The sequence below is a fragment of the Heloderma suspectum genome, chromosome 7, assembly GCF_057233095.1.
Source record: "Heloderma suspectum isolate Gila_16-S chromosome 7, 16-S_ref, whole genome shotgun sequence".
NCBI classification, from domain to species: Eukaryota; Metazoa; Chordata; class Lepidosauria; order Squamata; family Helodermatidae; genus Heloderma; species Heloderma suspectum.
Genome location: NC_139464.1, coordinates 84,910,227 through 84,929,714, shown reverse-complemented (window position 1 = coordinate 84,929,714; position 19,488 = coordinate 84,910,227). Strand labels below are relative to the sequence as shown.

General features: G+C 42.3%; 1 protein-coding gene across 1 annotated transcript in view; it reads left to right on the top strand.

The window, feature by feature from the left end:
- The window catches only part of ASZ1 (ankyrin repeat, SAM and basic leucine zipper domain containing 1), a 52,627-nt gene that overhangs the window by 17,362 nt on the left and 15,777 nt on the right, over positions 1-19,488 (top strand). The window contains exons 5-7 of the mRNA XM_084810821.1: positions 11,153-11,264; positions 12,341-12,475; positions 18,748-18,872. Of these exons, the coding sequence (XP_084666947.1) occupies positions 11,153-11,264; positions 12,341-12,475; positions 18,748-18,872 (372 nt within the window). The remainder of the gene's footprint in view (positions 1-11,152; positions 11,265-12,340; positions 12,476-18,747; positions 18,873-19,488) is intronic.

The window sequence follows — 19,488 nt, the reverse complement described above, 5'->3', positions numbered from 1 at the left end:
ATGACAGATGTGGCGGGGAAGCAAGGGGAAGGCCAGCTCTTCTTTCCCCATTCTTGCCATGTAAACTTCATTAAGGAAACTGCTGTCTTGTCTCTGGAGGCCAGAAATTAACTAAGAATATTCTTTTTTTTTTTTAGCATTGATTTGGCCAACGTGATCTAAAAATTCAAGTATTTAAAAAAAAACCTGGCATATGTCAAACAACATCCATGCATACTTGGAGTTTTGGCCAAGAATATTCATTCTCATCTTTTAAAGCTTTCTGGCATTTCTTTAGTTTACATAGTTCCCTTTTTTGAAATAGGTTTGCTGTAACGTATTCCCTTCCCACCCTCCCCCGAAAGAGTATTCTCTCCTAAAAGAACGTTGATAGATGCATGTTTTAATTGTTCATCCTTCCTTTACTAAGCTGTATTATTATGGCTTTCACTGTAGTGTGGTGAGCCACTGTTAACAACCCATGCAGGTTGTGTTGTCTGTTACCACCTGCTGTTTGCATGAACTAGGCTTTACACAAGATGTACAAAAGCCTTTGTTCTAAATTATGTGTGTTTTCCAAAGTAACTTACTAAAGTAGTAAGTTACTTTAATGCCATGTTGACTTTTTGCTACTTTATCATAAGCAAGACTCTTACACTCCAAGCCTATACATGCCTACTCAGACACAAGTCCAATTAAATTTAGTGTGCCTTATGCCCAGGTAAGTGAAGGTAGGACTGCAGCCTTTGGATGGTGATATCATTTTCAAGTGTCTTCAGTTAATAAAACTTTGCATAGTGAATGTGATATATGTTGTTAAACTATAGGGAAACAAGCCAGCACAAAAATTGAGAAATGCAAATTCTCTCTGATTATTGAATTTAAAAACAAAAAATGAAGCTTTAGTTTAAAGTTTCAAGGCAGTTATATTCTGCAAGCTTCTATTTACTAAGGCAGTGTTTCTCAGACTGTGGGCTGGGCACCACCGGTATGACTTAGCTCCTTGCTCACCCATGCTACCCCCCCACACACACTTATGCTGTAGCCTTATGGTATGAATGAACACCAGGTCCCTGCATGCAGAGTGCATTAAAAAAGAGAAGGAAATGGATGACAGAGTTCTTAGTTAAGTGTGAGGAAAGGAGGAGAAGCAATGGAAAGAAGGGAGATGAAAGGGATGGATGAACTGAAGGACAGGAAAAGGAGATGTTGCTTTCCTGCCCTCCTGCCAGGACAGGAAGCCTCTCCTGACCAAGTCCTTGGCAATGACCCCCTCGTCTTCCTCAGAAGAGCAACCTGGCATCTGGCAGCAACAACAGGAACTTCGAGAGCCTGTATGGTTGTGCATGCATGTGCCTGTGCAAGGAAATGGAGGAAGAGCAGGTATAACTGAGCAAAGGTGGCTGGGAGAAGAAATTTGGGAGAAGGGAGAGAAGGAGGGCCAGCAGGAAATTAGAGAGATAAAAGGTTAATATTTCAATGTGGCAAGTAAGAGGAAGGAGGTAAGAGAGGGAAGCTGTTATATGAAAAAGAAAAAATGAAAAAGAGAAGGGGGAGGAATGCAAGTAACTGGCAGTTTGGTGTGGGATAGGGTGTAAGTTAAGTGTGAAAGGAAAAGGGGAGAGGAAATGACAGTGGATGAGCACACATGCATATGCGTGGAAAATACAAAATAAAAGGACCTCTGGATCAGCAAATTGTGCCTAAAATGAGGCTGAGTCATAATACCTCTAGAGCCAGTATCTGTACTTAACTAGAACAAAGCTGAGCTGTGGAACTCCCTGCCGTAAGGAAATCACTATGGCCAAGTATTTAGCGATTTCCAAAGAGGGGCTAGATATCAGTAGAAAATCATAGAATCATAGAATAGTAGGGTTGGAAGGGGCCTACAAGGCCACTGAGTCCAACCCCCTGCTCAATTCAGGAATCCAAGCCAGAGCATCCCTGACAGATGGCTGTCAGCCTCGTCTTGAATGCCTCCAGTGTGGGAGAGCCCACTACCTCCCTAGGTAATTGGTTCCATTGTCAAAATGTTGGTAAATGCCAGCTGATTATGCCTAAGTCTGCCTGTTGCCATTTTGTGATTGCCTCTGCCCCTTTACCACCATTTTTTTAATGGTGGGTCTTAGTAATTTTCAGCCCCTTCTCAAGTTGGTCCTGGAAGTAGAAAGTGAGAGAATCCCTGCACTAAGTTTTTAAAAAATAAATTCAGTAATCAAGAGTGCAAGATTGTTTTCATGCCAATTCCAAGCAATATTAGAAGAACAAATTACAAATGCCTTAAATGTTGAGATCTGAATGTTGCTATAGTTTGGAGTCCTGTATTTGTGGGAATATAAAAGAGGAATGGTGTATTGTATTATTCTAAGCATGGGCTTTTGTTGTTGTTGATAGCTTGGTTAATGCTTGAGGTTTTTAACCAATTGCTTAACATTTAATTTTAACAGAAAATATTTACTGCTGCTGATAAGATAGCACCATGCTGACACTACTGTGTAATTTCAGTGGCCTTGACTTTATCATTTTATGATGGTTAACTTTGCCAAATGAGATCTCAGTACATGTAGATAGCCTGGGAAAAGTGTCACATTTATGCTTTAGATAATAAACTTTACTATAAATGGCATCAAAACAAAGATATAGAACAGTCACATAAAACTTAATATGTTACTATACGACAGACCTTTTACATGGAGGAAAAATATAATCTATCAGCTTGAAGGGTTTTTAAAAAATTCTACCTGTACTTAATCATTATTCCTTTTTTAGAGTTCCTTATTCAAGAGATATAGCCTCAGGAGTCAATTTAATGCATATACGTTTAGGCATATTTTTGGTGTACATGGATGCCTCCTGTGAGGCCTTGGCAAGGCACTTTGCAGATAACATTGATCAGATTAGGAGTGTTATTCCATGCGCTGTGGATACAGTTAGTGAGCAAGAGGCGGTCTGTGGCAAACCGGTTTTGTGGGATCGATTCCAGCTTCTTCCTTCTGATGAAGTGGACAAAGTGCTTTCATTTGTAAGGCCGACCACCTGCTTACTTGATCCTTGCCCATCTTGGCTCATTATGGGCTGCAGGGAGAGATTGGGTGAGGGGATCAGGGCGGTGGTCCTTGAGGAGGGAGAGATGCCATCAGCCCTCAAGGAGGCAGTGATAAGACCGCTCTTAAAGAAGCCCTCCTTGGATCCCCAAGTTCTGCACAACTTCGCCCAGTCTCGAATCTGCCATTTTGGGGCAAGGTGATTGAGCAGGTGGTGGTGATGCAGTTGAAGGCACACTTGGAAGAAGCCGATTATCTGGATCCATTTCAGTTGGGCTTCAGGCCTGGGACAGAAACAGCCGTGTTCACCTTGGTGGATGATATGAGGCAGGCTCTGGATAGGGGCAAATGCTTCCTCCTTGTTCTCCTCGACCTCTCAGCAGCTTTTGATACCGTTGACCACGGTATCCTCCTGGACCGCCTGGAGGGGTTGGGCATTGGAGACACTGTATTGTGGTGGTTCCAGTCCTTCCTCTCCGGCAGGTGTCAGAGGGTAGCACTGGGAGAGGAGGTTTCGGACCCATGGCCGCTCAATTGTGGGGTGTCACACGGTTCCATCCTCTCCCCGATGCTATTTAACATCTATGTGAAGCTGCCGGGGGCTATCATCAGGAGGTTTGGGGTGCGGTGTCATCAGTATGCGGATGACACACAGCTCTACCTCTCGTTCAAATCTTCACCAAGGTTGGCCATAGAATCCCTGTCCAAATGGCTGGAGACAGTGAGTGGCTGGATGGGGAGGAATAAGCTGAAGCTGAACCCTGACAAGACCGGGGTACTTTTGGTGGGAGACAAGAGGAGGTTGGGGGATGTTGACCTGGTGTTGAATGGGGTACAGCTACCCTTAAAAGACCAGGTCCACAGCCTGGGGGTCATTTTGGACTCCCAGCTGTCCCTGGAGGCTCAGGTGTCAGCTGTGAGCCGGACAGCGCTGTACCAACTCCATCTGATACGGCGGCTGCGCCCCTACCTTCCCAACCATCTGCTCCCATCGGCAGTGCATGCCCTGGTCTCCTCTCGTTTAAACTATTGTAATGCGCTCTACGTGGGATTACCCTTGAAGACGGTTCGGAAGCTGCAGCTGGTACAGAACGCGGCGGCTCGCCTGATTAAAGGCAGCCGCCGGCACGATCACATCACTCCAGTGCTGAAGGAGTTGCACTGGTTAGCAGTTGTTTTCCTGGCCAAATTCAAGGTGTTGGTTTTGACCTTTAAAAGCCTATATGGTTCTGGCCCAGCCTATCTTAAGGAACGGAACACCAGACAGGCCGCTTAACAAGATCAGCCTTGGATGGCCTTCTCTCCGTCCCATCAGCCGGGACAGCTAAACTTGTGGGGATGAGTGAGAGGGCCTTCACTGTGGTGGCCCCCACTCTGTGGAACTCCCTCCCTAGGGAACTCCGCCATGCCCCCTCTTTAATGAGCTTCCGCCGCTCATTAAAAACGTGGTTGTTCAGGCAGGCATTTGGGGTGGGTTAGGGTATTTTTAGAAATATGATGTTTTTACTGTAGAATTTTATTGTTTTAAACTGTTTTATTATACACACTGTATATTGCCCAGAGTGGCTGGGTAACCAGCCAGATGGGCGATTAATAAATTTAATAAATAAAATAAAAAAATGTCATGTGGTAGGGGATTCTACAGTTTTCTCTGTCCCATGAAGAGAAAGGTTCACTCTGAATGCCTGACGAGGGCTTACTAGCATCAAGGAAACAGTTGCGAGTACATACCTTGTACATGTGTAGACTCTTTTTCACAGAGATCTACATGCCATTCCCCTTTCCCTCCCGTTTGCACTGACTGCGGCAATATTTGACAGCTCCTTTGACAACGGTGAAATGTAGCTGTGGCTACGGCAAAAGAGTGCGAGAAAGGGGGTGGCGTGCACCTTTATATGAAAACGTTGCTGCCAAGTCAAAGAAGTGTGGACTGAAAGGAGAACACCCTCAAGTGTTGGGTCCATCCTTTAAATCCTGGGGATCCCCTTGCGAAATGGGCAGTGTTGGGCACTTGACAGGTGGGGGAAATGTTATCCATTTCTCAAGGGGATCCCCAGGATTTAAAGGGTGGCCCTGGCCCTTGGGAGTGCCCTCGTCGTAATCCACTCCTCCCCAAGCTGGCAGCTCCAGTTTTTCATTGAAAATTGCATGCCACCCCACTTTTTGCTCCCAGTTTGACAGCTGCCCATACCCTGACTATTAAGTACTCATTGTTTGCCTAAGTTATACATTGTTTTATTTCACAAGACACAGAATTGATTAATCTAAATCCTGTTGGATATTTAGAAAAGGACTGGTTTTGATTCATGAAGGCTACCATGGTAAAACTATGGAATTTCTGTAACTATCGTTAGGGTTCACAGACTTTTTCTCACCACTGTAGTATGGGACTAACCAGTCTAAATGAATTACAGTCTCCAGGGACAGATGAATTGCATCCTAGGGTACTAAAGGAACTCCATAATTTTTACAAAATTCTTGGAGAACAGATCAAGTACTGCAAGACTGGAAATGGGTGTTCCCATCTTCAGAAATGGGAAGAGGATCCAGGAAACTACTGACCTATCAGCTTATTATCAATACTGGAACGGTTCTAGAACAGGTTATTAAGCAGTTAATTTATGTTTGTTGTTCATGTGTCTGTGTTATTCATGTATAATTTTAGTATTAAAAGCAACACATGGGTAAGGGGAAATAAATTGCATCTTACCTCCTTGTAGTCTTGTTAGCCGAGGTACTTTCCCCTGCCTGGTTTGCTTCTGTTATTGGAGCTGAGCTAGAGAAATAGTAGTTGTGAACCATGGGGAACTAAGGTGAGTGAGGGTCCAGTTCACCTTATCTGCATGCACCTCTTAATAAAATTACCCCATCCCTCACCCCCAATTTATATGTGAACGGAATCGACAGAAACGAACCTGCTTTGACAATAAATGCTGGGGATGAATTCATGGCAACTGTTGTTGATGTTTTATGTGATAGTTTTCAGTTGTTCGTACCCAAATGTTAAGACTCTAGTCCACATTTGGAAGTGTGAATTATTATTAGAAGTAAGGGGGGTGTAAAAGAAGGTACTTGAGGCAAGAGAAAGTTAAAGGACTTGGGAAGCAGGAAGTGGATAGAGTAGGTCACGGTTGCAGAGCTAAGATAATGACAGAGGTGCAGAGCACTGAAAGAAGGAAAGTCTAAAGTGCACGTTAAAAGTGTTCCATTGAGTCAAAATTGTCTATGCATTGATGGTAAGGGTTGGGGAATTGTGCAAAACAGGAATCTTGGAGGTAAAAGGGAATGGGTACAGTGATTTGAAATAAGAACTTAAATTTTTGGCTCCTTTTCTCTGGCGTCTGTTTAATAAATAATAAAGTCCTGCTGAGGTCAATGGAACCTGCTCACATATAAACTTGTGTCTTTATAAAGAAAGACGCATTAAATTTGTGGAGGCCATTGACCTCCGTGGGACCCATTGCTCCATCTGGTTTGTGTGATAGTGTCTTCCACATTGCAAATTTCCATTTGCATGCAACTTCCACTTTTAATACGTTCCTGTTAGTCAAAATGAAATATTCTGGCGCTAAACTCCAGAGGCAGACTCCAACCTGCCCCTGCCGATCCTCTTGTGCCCTGCAGGTTCTGTTGCACAAGCAGTAGGTCTTGCTAATTTTGCTGCACAAGCAGGACCCACTGCTTGTGCAACAGAGATTTAGCGCTTCCTAGATGAAGCCCTGAAACAAGTGGAAACACTAGTTTCTCAATAGGTAGGAACATGTCTAGGGAGGTCTCTTATGCGAGCTTTGCTGACCTGCCCCATTCCTGAAACGAGCATTCCAGAAACTATTTTCGCTCATTTGTGGTTGCCCCTGGAAGTAGGGATGTACGAAAGTCACTTACCTTTACGTGGATTATGTTTTTGGTGGGGAGGAGGCGTTCCATCCCTCCCCCCGGAATTCTCGACGGGGGGGAGGCGCTCCGTTCCTCCCCCCTGGAATCCTCGACTGGCTGGCTATGCTCCGCGGCGGCTCCACGGAGCAGCTGGCCAGGCCCAGGCCAGAGCCGTCCGCAGCTGGATTTCCGGCCGCGGAAAGCTCTGGGTAAAAAACAAAAACAAAAAACCGCGTACGCAAATGGCGGCGGCTACAGCCGCCGCCATTTGCATTCCTTATTTTTGGCCGTCTTAGTCTACGTAAATATTTACGTAGACTATAACGGCGAAAATAAAGGGGAACGCAAATAGTGCCTGCTACACTATTTACGTTCCCCTTTATTTTTGCCGTAATAGTCTACGTAAATATTTACGTAGACTAAGATGGCCAAAAATAAGGAACGCAAATGGCGGCGGCCGTAGCCGCCGCCATTTGCGTACGCAGGTTTTTTTTTTTAGCCTGCCATGATAGGCTACATATTTAAGTAGCCTATCACGGCCTCTGCAGGGACGCAAAAGGCGTCCCTGCGTTAGCCGTGATAGGCTACGTATGTATTTACGTAGCCTATCACGGCATGAAAGAAGAAGCGAATGGCGGCCGTGGGGCGGCCGCCATTCACAAGTCAGTGCCGACGGGAGCAGGTAAGTGCTCCATTTCGCGCGATTTTCGTGGGGTGGGGTGGGGCGGGGGCTTTGTCCCGCCCGACTTTCGTGGGGTGGGGGAGGCGGGGGCTTCGTTCCGCGATGAATTTCGGGGTGCCGAATGCACTTGCATTCGGCCTCACCGAGATCCGTCGCGGAATTCTCTGACATTCCTACCTGGAAGCGCATTCCCAAAGTTGCAGATGGGAATTAGCAGGCTGCAAGAGAATCAGTGGAGTGTAAGTGCGTCGTTGGATTCTGCCCAAGTAGTAATATACTAAACTGCTACTAAGGTTTGGGAGTACATATTTTAGGAATCAGCCCAAATGTGATAAATGAAAAGTTAGAGTAGGTTCTTCAGAAGTTACTATATTTGTCTCGTATATGTTGACGTCTTGCAGAGGAATTGCTAACTCAATACTGACTTCAGTTATTCTAAGATAACCCCTTGTTGGAAAGAAGTTTCTTTCACCCTTGAAGACTTAAAATGATGTGATGGGCTTACCCTTCCTGGCATCTCTCTGTATTTAATTTCTTCATTAAGGGTGCTTTATCCCCACCTCCATGTTTAACCAAAATCTGCCTGCCTGTTGACGCCATTGCTCCTTACCAATGTTCAGTGTATACATTAGACAGTTGTTTCCCCTCTTACCTGATAATGTCATTAAAATTTGAAAACTGTCATCATATCTCGGGGGGGGGGGGGGCGTTATACACAGTTCCTTCATTTGACTAGCTCCTAGATTCACATTCTCCTCTTCCTTCAACAGTGGTACCAACAAGTGATCACAATACCTTATCAGATGACATTTTATCAACCTTGAGTAGAATAGGATGGTGATTCATTCCTGTGCGTAACAATTCCCATTGTTCATTGTTCAGTTTCATTTTATTGTTAGCAGCTGACGTCTCAAGTATATTGCAGTAACTTTAAAATGCTTACAAAGAACATAAGAAGATCCCTGCTAGGTCACACCAAAGGTTCATTTAGTCTAGCATCCTGTTTCCTACAGTTGCCAGCCAGATACTCTGGGAACTCCATAATTGGGGCATGAAGGCAATACCCCTCATCCTGCTGTTGTCCTCATCCCCCAGTGGCCAGGTGGTTCCATTAGTTACCATGGTTAATAGCCATTGGTAGACCTATATTCCATTATTTAGGTAACTCCATTTAAAGCTATGTGGCAGTGAATTCCATAAGTTAATTATTTGATGTATAAAAGATACATATATGATATATATGTAAGGAATATGTATATTCCTTACATATATAGAACATATAGAACTATCTTATACTGAGTCAGACAATTTCAGACAACGTTTCCACACTATGAATAATGCTATAAGCCTGTTTTGTATCCCTTCTTAGTCATTTCCAAATGCTTCCGCGTTCCTCATAGGGAAGGTGCTGTAATCCCTTGGTCATTTTGGTGCTCTTTTCTATACCTTTTTCAGATCTACAGTAGCCTTTTTAAGATGAAGTGATAGGTACATGTTTTTTTTTAATGGGGCCACACCGGAAATTGATATAAAAGTATTCCAATACTGGCCTTATTTTCATTCTCTTTCCTAATAATCCCTAACATGGAATTTTGCCACATTTTCTGCCAAGTTGATGTTTTCATTGCACTATCCACCTCAAACTAAAGATATTTTCCTTAGTTAAGTCACCACCAATTCAGACCCCATCAGTTATTAGGTTAGGAGAATATTTTACCCAAATGTGTATCATTTTATACTTACTTTGACTCTCGTTTGCTGTTTTGTTCCCAATTCAGCCAGTTTGGTTTAACCTTTTTGGAGCCCTACTTAGTTTTTAATGAACTTGAATAATTTGGTTGTATCGCTCCATGCTCTTGATTCCAGATCATTTATGAACACTGTTGCATCGCACCAGTTATTCTTGATAATACTATCTCACTCACCCACTGAGACCCTGCTGTCCAGCTGTCCCTGTGTGTAGGAAAGGCAGCATTTCTGAATATGCTGCCTTGGACTTCAATATCTTACAGAGAAGCCTGTGTTTTTCCTTACAGCACCACATGACTATACTTCCAGTATCATTGATGCCAACATGTACCATCATCGACTCCTCCCCCATGCTGTCGGCATGGTGTTTGGTGTCTTGAACCTTTTCCCCGGGCAGATGAAAATCCATCTCTCTATAGTCCTAATTATTGAATCTCCCACCAAAACGGCCATCTCTCACCCCTGCCCTGGAGGTGTGTCTTCTACATAAGAAGATATCAATTCATTATCCAAAGAATGGGTCTCTTCTGAAGATTGATTTTACTAATCTCAGAATTCCTTCCCATCCTGAGATCCTCTCTCTTTATCTTTTTCTTTGTATGTCTTATTCTGCTGGTACGCTAAACTAGGTGATCCTGCTTGCTAAGGGATTGGTGCTAGGGATATAGAATTAATTTGCTGCTCAGATTTCAGGGAACTGTGGAGATAGGGCTAGTCAGTTTGTAACTTTTGGCATATATGTATTTCTAATATATTTGAGTGTAGCCTTTAAGGCAGATCCAAACTTACATGGGTGTAATCTCATTGACATGCGCGTGATATCCCATCATTAAGTGGTGAATTAATTGTCACTCTGGAGTTTTATAGAATGATATTATACAGCTGCTTTAAGAACATAAGAGCCATGCTGGATCAGACCAAGGGGCCGTCTAGTCCAGCATTCTGTCACACAGTGGCTGACCAGCTGTCAATGGGAAACCCACAAGCAGGACATTAGTGCAACAGTACCCTCCCACCCATGTTTCCCAGCAACTGGTGTACATAGGCCTACTGTACTGCCTCTGATACTGGAGGTAACATAGAGTCATCAGGACTAGTAGCCATTGATAGCCTTCTCCTCCAGGAGAAGTTTATTCACTTTTCTACTCATAGTCTATAAAATAAATGTCATCTAGGAATGGAGGCTTGAACTGCCCATTTCCTAAGACAGTATTGAGACGAAGTACAAGCTTCCAATATGTGTTCTTATGGGTCCCTCTGGTGGTCTGTAATATGACCAATGGTGCTATTTTAAAAAATATTTCTATTAGGCTTTTTCTTCAAGTGAGATAGCTCTACTCAGCAGCACACAAAAACTATTCTAGCAGTCTAGGAAGTTAAGTGTTTAGATATTGAGAATATTTACCCAATATGTTATAAAGAAACAAAAAAAATTTAACAGTGAAATGCAACAAGCGAAGTTGGTGTGTGTTTTCTCATTTCAGGCATATTATTTTTATGACTCATTGTTCCATACATTTGCAATGATACTATGATTATGAAACATTTAAGTGACATGTGAGGCATGTAATTATATCAGCTGGTTTTAAAAACCGCAACCCTGCAACTCATTCTATCAAACATTAATATTTATAGTCTGATAATTCTTGTAGATCAAAGCCTGATTCATAAGAAGCAGCAGTAGTTGCTTGGCTGTTCAGTTTCTGTTACTGAAAAACTGAGCCCTTTGCACATGATAAATACTATTTTTATAGCTAACTGAAGAGAGTCTGGCTTGGGAGCACCATCACTTCTTTAACAGATACTGTGGACTTTTCCTTAGGAAGAAAATGACTCCACTAATGTATGCAGCCCGTGAAGGCCACCCTCAGATTGTTGCTCTTCTTGCTGCTCATGGATCACAAATAAATGTCCAGGATGAAAGCGGTTACACTGTAAGCTTTCTGTATAATAATAACTTGTTTATCTCTTTGTTTCTACAAGTGTTCTAAGTATCTTGGCAAGACAGATGTTAAAGATGACTGAAATATGCTTCATCTTGCACCACTCACAAATTTTATTGCACCAAAAAATACTTGTTTCTCTACATTATCCTTCTCTAGTTTTTGGATGAGGAATAGAGGGAAAGGCTCTTATCTGTTTTTTGTTATCCTTTACTAAAATGAGAAAAAAAGTAGGTGTCCCCAATTCAGATTGTCTGGATGCATTTATGTTTTTTCCCAGGCAGTTCAGAAGAACTCATGTTCAGCCAGGATCCAAAAAAAGGATTTATATGCATAATAAAGAACACATATAGAAGAACTTCATTTGCTTTATTTTTATAAAGTTGTTTTTATACAGAACACCGGTTCTATTTTCAGCATTGAGAACTTGTACGACACAAACAGTTGCTAGATATACATCCTATTGCGCTCTTGCTACAGTAATTCAAGATTCAAAACCAGTTTCATTATGCAGACCACAGATGCTAGGTTTTGGTGAATGGCTGTGATCCAGCTGAAGAATGGCATCCATGTAAGAAAGTACACACAGGGGCTTGGATCATATCGTCCATGACTGGAATTCAGCTCATGAAATGGGGCTTTCTTACCTTTGCCTTCCTATGTCACACCTGAAAAATCTGCTGCTGAGGGTTGGAGGCTCTTCCTTTCCTCCAGAATATGTGGAGTGAGAGAGTGCAGCAGAATGGGAGAATTGGTAAAAACCATGGAAACACCCCCCCCCCCTTCCACACACCATGAGTGGAAATTCCTTTTTACCTGTACAGGACAGCTCTGGATTCAATCTATAGATAGATTTAGTCTCTGCTTCAGATGTTATTTCTCTTCCCAACCCCCAACTCTCCCAAATTTCCATACTGTTAAGCTTGGGCAGAGGGCAATATCGAACTGAGTTGTGAAGGGAAAACAAGGTACGCACAGGTCTTGCAGGTTGGGTGCAAGCAGTCAGAAGTAACTCAAGTTGAAAATGCTTTACTTCTCCAGTTTTAAACAACCAAAAATCATTACAGGCATTAACATGGGCAGCACGACAGGGACATAAAAAAGTAGTGTTCAAGTTGCTTGAACTCGGAGCTGATAAATCAATACAGACAAAAGATGGACAGACACCAGGAGAAATTGCAAAGAACAACAAGCATTCAGAGGTATTGTTCCATGTGGAATGTCAAGGCTTGGGCTGAAATGTTTGTATTTTCATATGTTTGCTTAACTTTCTATTCCTTTGTTAAGAGGCATTCTAATAATTAGAGTTGATATTTGGTATCAGTATGGTACATGCAGTCATTTTAGCAGCATTGTCTGTAATATTGAGCTTGTTAGTGACATGTCTTTTGCTTTGTAAACATGGTCTGTAGCTAGTTTTAGGAATAATTTATCAAAACATATCTTCATTCACTAGCTATTCAGATGCACATTTGAGTAATGTTTCTATTAATGAAGGTCTTCATTTATTTCTATTGATGTACTAATTTAGAATAAATAAAAACAGGGTCAATCACTACAGCATGCCAAGAGGAAGGAATACTGAAGCTAAATATACTTTGAAGAATTCATTATCCTGGAAAATATACTGTACACACTTAGATATGTGAAGGCCCAGTGGGAAACATTTTTTCAAGGATGTTTTTAGTTTTTTCTGAAAAATTGAAAAATGTTGGGTTATGAATTTTTTTTAGAACAATGAATAAAATGTTTAAGATGAGGTGTTCAGGTATTGCTACATTGCCTTGACTCCCAGAAAATGATTTCTAAGAACTATGTAATGTAAGACTAGCAATGGAAGGAAGATATTTGGAAATCTGTAAGATCCCCAGTGAACTTATTTCTTCAATTCCTTATTAAGATTATTGATTTAGCTCACAATCATATGCATGTTTAGACAGAAAAAATTATATCTAAACATGCATAGGATTGCATCTATGTATCTTTTACTGATAGACATTTAGGGATGCTCCATGTCCTGCTCCATTTCTCAACATGTGACTAGAGTCACCATACATAATTTGTATAAAAAAGAAAAGAAGTGCATTCATGACAGTTTAGGTTTTGTTCGGTAGAGTCCTGTGTTTCTGGGCTTCTTCTGGTTGGATGCTTGAACAGTCAGTGAATGTAGTTATAAAACCTTCATGAGATGAAAGCACCGGAACCTATCTTGCTGCTGCCACCACATGCAAAAGGAAGTGTGGGTTATCCCATCTATGTTTCGTTCTTTAAAAAAAAGTTTGAGATTTTCTCATAAAGTTATCATATTTGGTTTATTAAATTTAAGCTTAGCTTATTCAGACAAAAATTACAAATTTACTGAGTTTACTTTTAAATGTTTTTGATTTTATGATTTTATGAGCAAGCTATACAGAAAACATTTTATGTTCCCGAAGTAACAAAGTGACCTTAGATCTGCAGAGAATGCTAAAAAAAAATAAGTATTACACATTTTTAAATTTTCCCCCCAAAAACCCCTGGGAATTCTCCCCCCCCCCAACTTCAAAATTTCCAGAAATGTTATACCTCAGTACACACTTGACATACATGAATTACTTGCTCCATTAAAAGTAAAATGAGGCAGCTGAAGCATATGGAACATGGGGATCTGCAAAAAGACCTGAGAGCAAAGGGAGGGGGGAGCATAATAAATTCTCATAATAAATGTATATTATTTTTATAATCTCACCAGTTGCTTTATCCTTAGGAATACTTTGGAGAGATCAAGCACATCTTTCCTTCCTGATGTAGGAAAGCCCAGTATGATATTATGAGTGGCTGTGTTAATTTAAGAAAATGGGATGCATATACTTAAATAATGGTTGAATCTCTTTGATGTCAGAATCAGTACTCATGAACTTTGTCTATAGCTTTCTGTTTCCTTTGGAAAAATGACTCCTATGCTTGTTTTTCACATTGCTTGCAGCTTTTATTTTTATTTTACTTACTGCCTTGCTTTTTTCCTGTTTGAATGTTCACTCTTTCCTATATTGTGGTGGCATTCTTTCTTTGAAACACAATGGCATTGTTGTAGTAGTAAAGAGTATCTACTCTGAGAACTGCCACCCCCATAAAAAAGATACCATATGACTAAAAAATCAACGAAGTCTTGTGGTACTTTAAAAAATAACATTTAGCATATAGAATAAGTTTTTCTAACCACACAGTATGAAGGGAAAGTTATTTTCCTCCGGACTTACAACTGATGAATCAACACAAGGGAGTCAACAGAAGAAATGTAGGGAAATGCAAGCAGGGATAATTGGAAATAATACACCGTTATTTCAGTTGCACATAATTAAACTTATTTTTATCATAAGTCGCCCTGAGAACATGGTTATATGGTGGCATATGAATATGTTAAATAAAATGCAGTAGGTTTTAAGAACAAGGGAGGGGTGGTGGTGATGATGTTGGAGAATGTACGAGGAGAGACAGTGTGAAGTTAGTCAAAGTGTTCAGTATGTTTTTATAAAACATTAAGTACACAAATTAAAAGTGATGGTAGATATTTTCATGTAATGTTTACAAAGGAAATTTATCTGTATACCAGCCAATTGGATAACACATATAGCTGTCAAAGTAGGCTCTAGTCCAGAGGTTGGGCAACCTGTGGCCTTACAGATGTTGTTCTCCAATCCCCATCATCTCTAGCATAGCCAATTGTCAGGAGTGATGGGAGTTGTAGGCCAACAACAGCTGGAGGCCAATAGGCCTCCCGCCTTTGTTCTTGTCCAGGAAAGCTTTTGTGACAATCTGTTTACCCTTTAAGATGGGGTTGGAGACTTTTTGGGATTGAGAGACCATATTGCCCAATCCACGAGGGCTACACCCTGCTATCAAATATGTTTGCCCAAAACGACAGCGATTTTCCATTAAAAATGGTGGTGTGGTGTGGTGTGCCTGTGCTTGTTTACAAACAGAATCATGCTTCTGGAATCTTTCCCTGTAATGTTACATGTTTAATAGGCATTGGCCCTGAGGATTACTTTCGTTGTTGTTCAGTCGTTCAGTCGTGTCCAACTCTTCGTGACCCCATGGACCATAGCACGCCAGGCCTTCCTGTCCTGCGCTCTCTCCCGGAGTGTGCTCAAGTTCATATTCATTGCATCGGTGATGCTATCTAGCAATCTCATCCTCTACCGTCCCCTTCTCCTTTTGCCTTCAGTCTTTCCCAGCATCAGGGTCTTTTCCAGTGACTTTTCTCTTCGCATTAGGTGGCCAAAATATTTGAGCTTCAGCTTCAGTATCTGTCCTTCCAAGGAGCACTCAGGGTTGATTTCCTTTAGGATGGACTGATTTGACCTCCTTGCAGTCCAGGGGACTCGTAAGAGTCTTCTCCAGCACCACAGTTCGAACTTCGGCGCTCAGCCTTCCTTATAGTCCAGCTCTCACAGCCATACGTTACTACTGGGAAAACCATAGCTTTGATTATAGGGACCTTTGTCGGCAAAGTGATGTCTCTGCTTCTTACTATGCTGTCTAGGTTTGCCATAGCTTTCCTCCCCAGGAGCAAGCGTCTTTTAATTTCATGGCTACAGTCACCGTCTGCGGTGATCTTGGAGCCCAAGAAAGTAAAATCTGTCACTGCTTCCATTTCTTCCCCTTCTATATGCCAGGAAGTGATGGGGCCTGATGCCATGATCTTTGTTTTTTTAATGTTGAGTTTCAAACCAGCTTTTGCACTCTCCTCTTTCACCCTCAACAAGAGGCTCTTGAGATCCTCTTTGCTTTCTGCCATTAGGGTGGTATCGTCTGCATATCGGAGGTTGTTGATAATTCTCCCAGCAATCTTAATTCTGACCTCTGATTCATCCAACCCGGCATTTCTCATGATGTACTCTGCATATAAGTTAAATAAGCAGGGTGACAATATGCAGCCTTGTTGTACTCCTTTCCCAATTTTGAACCACTCGGTTGTTCCATGTCTGGTTCTTACTCTTGCTTCTTGACCCTCATACGGGTTTCTCAGGAGACAGGTAAGGTAGTCTGGTACTCCCATCTCTTTAAGAATTTGCCAGAGTTTGTTGTGATCCACACAATCAAAGGCTTTAGCATAGTCAATGAAGCAGAAATAGACGTTTTTCTGGAATTCTCTTGCTTTCTCCATGATGCAGCGAATGTTGGTGATTTGATCTCTAGTTCCTCTGCCTCTTCGAAACCCAGCTTGTACTTCCAGTAGTTCTCGGTTCGCATACTGCTGAAGCCTAGCTTGTAGGATGTTGAGCATCACCTTGCTGGCATGTGAAATGAGCGCAATTGTACGGTAGTTTGAACTCTCTTTGGCATTGCCCTTCTTTGGAATTGGAATGTAAACTGACCTTTTCCAGTCTTGCGGCCATTGTTGAGTGTTCCACATTTGTTGGCATATTGAATGCAGCACTTTAACAGCATCATCTTTTAGGATTTTAAAGAGCTCAGCTGGAATACTGTCATCTCCGCTAGCTTTGTTGTTACTAATGCTTCCTAAGGCCCACTTGACTTCACTCTCTAGGATGTCCAGCTCAAGTTCAGTGACCGCACTATCATGGCTATCAGGGACATTCAGATCTTTCCTGTATAGTTCTTCTGTGTATTCTTGCCACCTCTTCTTAATCTCATCTGCTTCTGTTAGGTCCCTGCCTTCTTTGTCCTTGATCATGCCCTTCTTTGCACAAAACATTCCCTTGAGATCTCCAGTTTTCTTGAAGAGATCTCTAGTCTTTCCCATTCTGTTGTTTTCCTCGATTTCTTTGCATTGTTCATTTAAGAAGGCCTTTTTGTCTCTCCTTGCTATTCTCTGGAACTCTGCATTCAGTTGGATATATCTTCCCCTTTCTCCCTTGCTTTTCGCTTCCCTTCTTTCCTCAGCGACTTGTAAAGCCTCCTCAGACAGCCACTTTGCTTCCTTGCATTTCTTTTTCTTTGGGATGGATTGAGTTGCTGCCTCCTGAACAATGTTACGGACCTCCATCCATAGTTCCTCAGGCACTCTGTCTATCAGGTCTAATCCCTGAAATCTATTCCTCACCTCCACTGTATATTCATAAGGTGTATGATTTAGGTCATACCTGAATGGTTTAGTGGTTTTCCCGACGTTCTTCAATTGAAGCCGAAATTGTGCAAGAAGCAGCTCATGATCTGAGCCACAGTCAGCTCCAGGTCTTGTTTTTACTGACTGTATAGAGCTTCTCCATCTTTGGCTGCAAAGGACATAATCAATCTGATTTCGATATTGACCATCTGGTGATGTCCATGTGTAGAGTCTTCTCTTGTGCTGTTGGAAAGGAATGTTTGCTATGATCAGCATGTTCTCTTGGCAAAACTCTATTAGCTTTTGTCCTGCTTCATTTTGTACACCAAGGCCATGCCTGCCTGTTATCCCGGTGATTTCTTGACTTCCTACTTTAGCATTCCAATCCCCTATGATGAAGAGGACATCTTTTTTTGGTGTTAGTTCTAGAAGGTGTTGTAGGTCTTCATAGAACTGATCAATCTCAGCTTCTTCGGCATCAGTGGTTGGGGCATAGACTTGAATGACTGTGATGTTGAATGGTTTGCCTTGGATTCGTACTGAAATCATTCTATCATTCTTAAGATTGTACCCCAGTACTGCTTTTCCCACCCTTTTCTTGACTATGAGTGCTACTCCATTTCTTCTAAGGGATTCTTGCCCACAGTAGTAGATATGATGGTCACCTGAATTAAATTCGCCCATGCCTGTCCATTTTAGTTCGCTGATTCCCAAGATGTCGATGTTCAATCTTGCCATCTCCTGTTTGACCACCTCCAGCTTACCTTGATTCATTGATCTGACATTCCAGGTTCCTAAACAATATTGTTCTTTACAGCATCGGATTTTCTTTTCACCACCAGACACATCCACAGCTGAGTGTCCTTTCGGGTTTGGCCCAGCCGCTTCACTCTTTCTGGCGCTACTTGGAAATACCCTCTGCTCTTCCCCAGTAGTATATTGGACACCTTCCGACCTGAGGGGCTCATCTTCCGGCGTCATCTCTTTTAGCCTTGTGATACGTTCCATGGGGTTTTCTTGGCAAGAAACCTGGAGTGGGTTGCCATTTCCTTCTCCAGTGGACCACATTTTGTCAGAACTCTCTGCCATGACCTGTCCGTCTTGGGTGGCCCTGCACGGCATAGCTTATGGCTTCACTGAGTTACGCAAGCCCCTTCGCCACAACAAGGCAGTGATCCGTGAAGGGATCACTTTCTTAGTGTCCCTTATTTTAGCATTTTGGGAGTCAGTATTGAAAAGTATCTACAAATTCTTATCTCTAAAATGGCAGCTTAGTAGAAATAGTTCTGTTTAGGTTAGGAGGGCACATTTTCACCATATAATAGTTGAATTTCCAGTTGCACAACTGTGTAATGAACATACTACTGGATGTATCAGTTCTTTTCCCTGATTGAATATTTACCATTTTTATTATTCTCTTAGCTTTTCAGTTTACTATCTTTGATGGCAAATCCTTTCCAAGGAAGGTTCCAGAACCTAACTAAAGAAGAGGCTGTTCACAGACTTTTGAAAGTGGTGCCTGATGCAGTTAAAAACAATAAAAACAGGTTAAAAATAGAATAGTAACTCAAACTTAACAGTATGACTATGAAAGTTTTATGTGCTGTACAGTTTTAAACACTTGGGGTTGGATCTAGTGTCGATGGAAGGGCTCCACTCGTGAAAATTTCATTCACCTGTTTTTAAGGGATCCCCCTGTCCCCACACCAGAGCTCAACTTATTAAGCAGGGTCCACCAACCCTCTGTGTAGCATTTTCAGAGGGCTGGAGGGACTGCCATGGGCAGGGAGGTCTGTTTCTGCCAGCCCAGTTGCACACACCTAAATCTGGATCCTATCCCCAGTCTCTAGTAAGCAAGAGGACATATGCAAATCCCCTTTAGAGATCCTCTCCCTCCATACTAAAAGGCTCCTATCTAGCTACATCAGGGTGGGGAACATCTTGGGGGAGGGGGAATGATTCCCTAACTGACCCTCCATGGGCTAGATGATGATGAAGGGTGATCTCACCCCTGATGTCATCTGGTCCCCAGCCAAAGTGCTGGCTGGAGCTTCAGCCAGAGGCCGGTTTCGCTGCCCATGGCATTCCCCTCTTCCAGCTGCCATCTCAGCTGGGGATGCCTTCTGCATTGCCTGCACCACATTCTCCACAATGGGGGAAGGT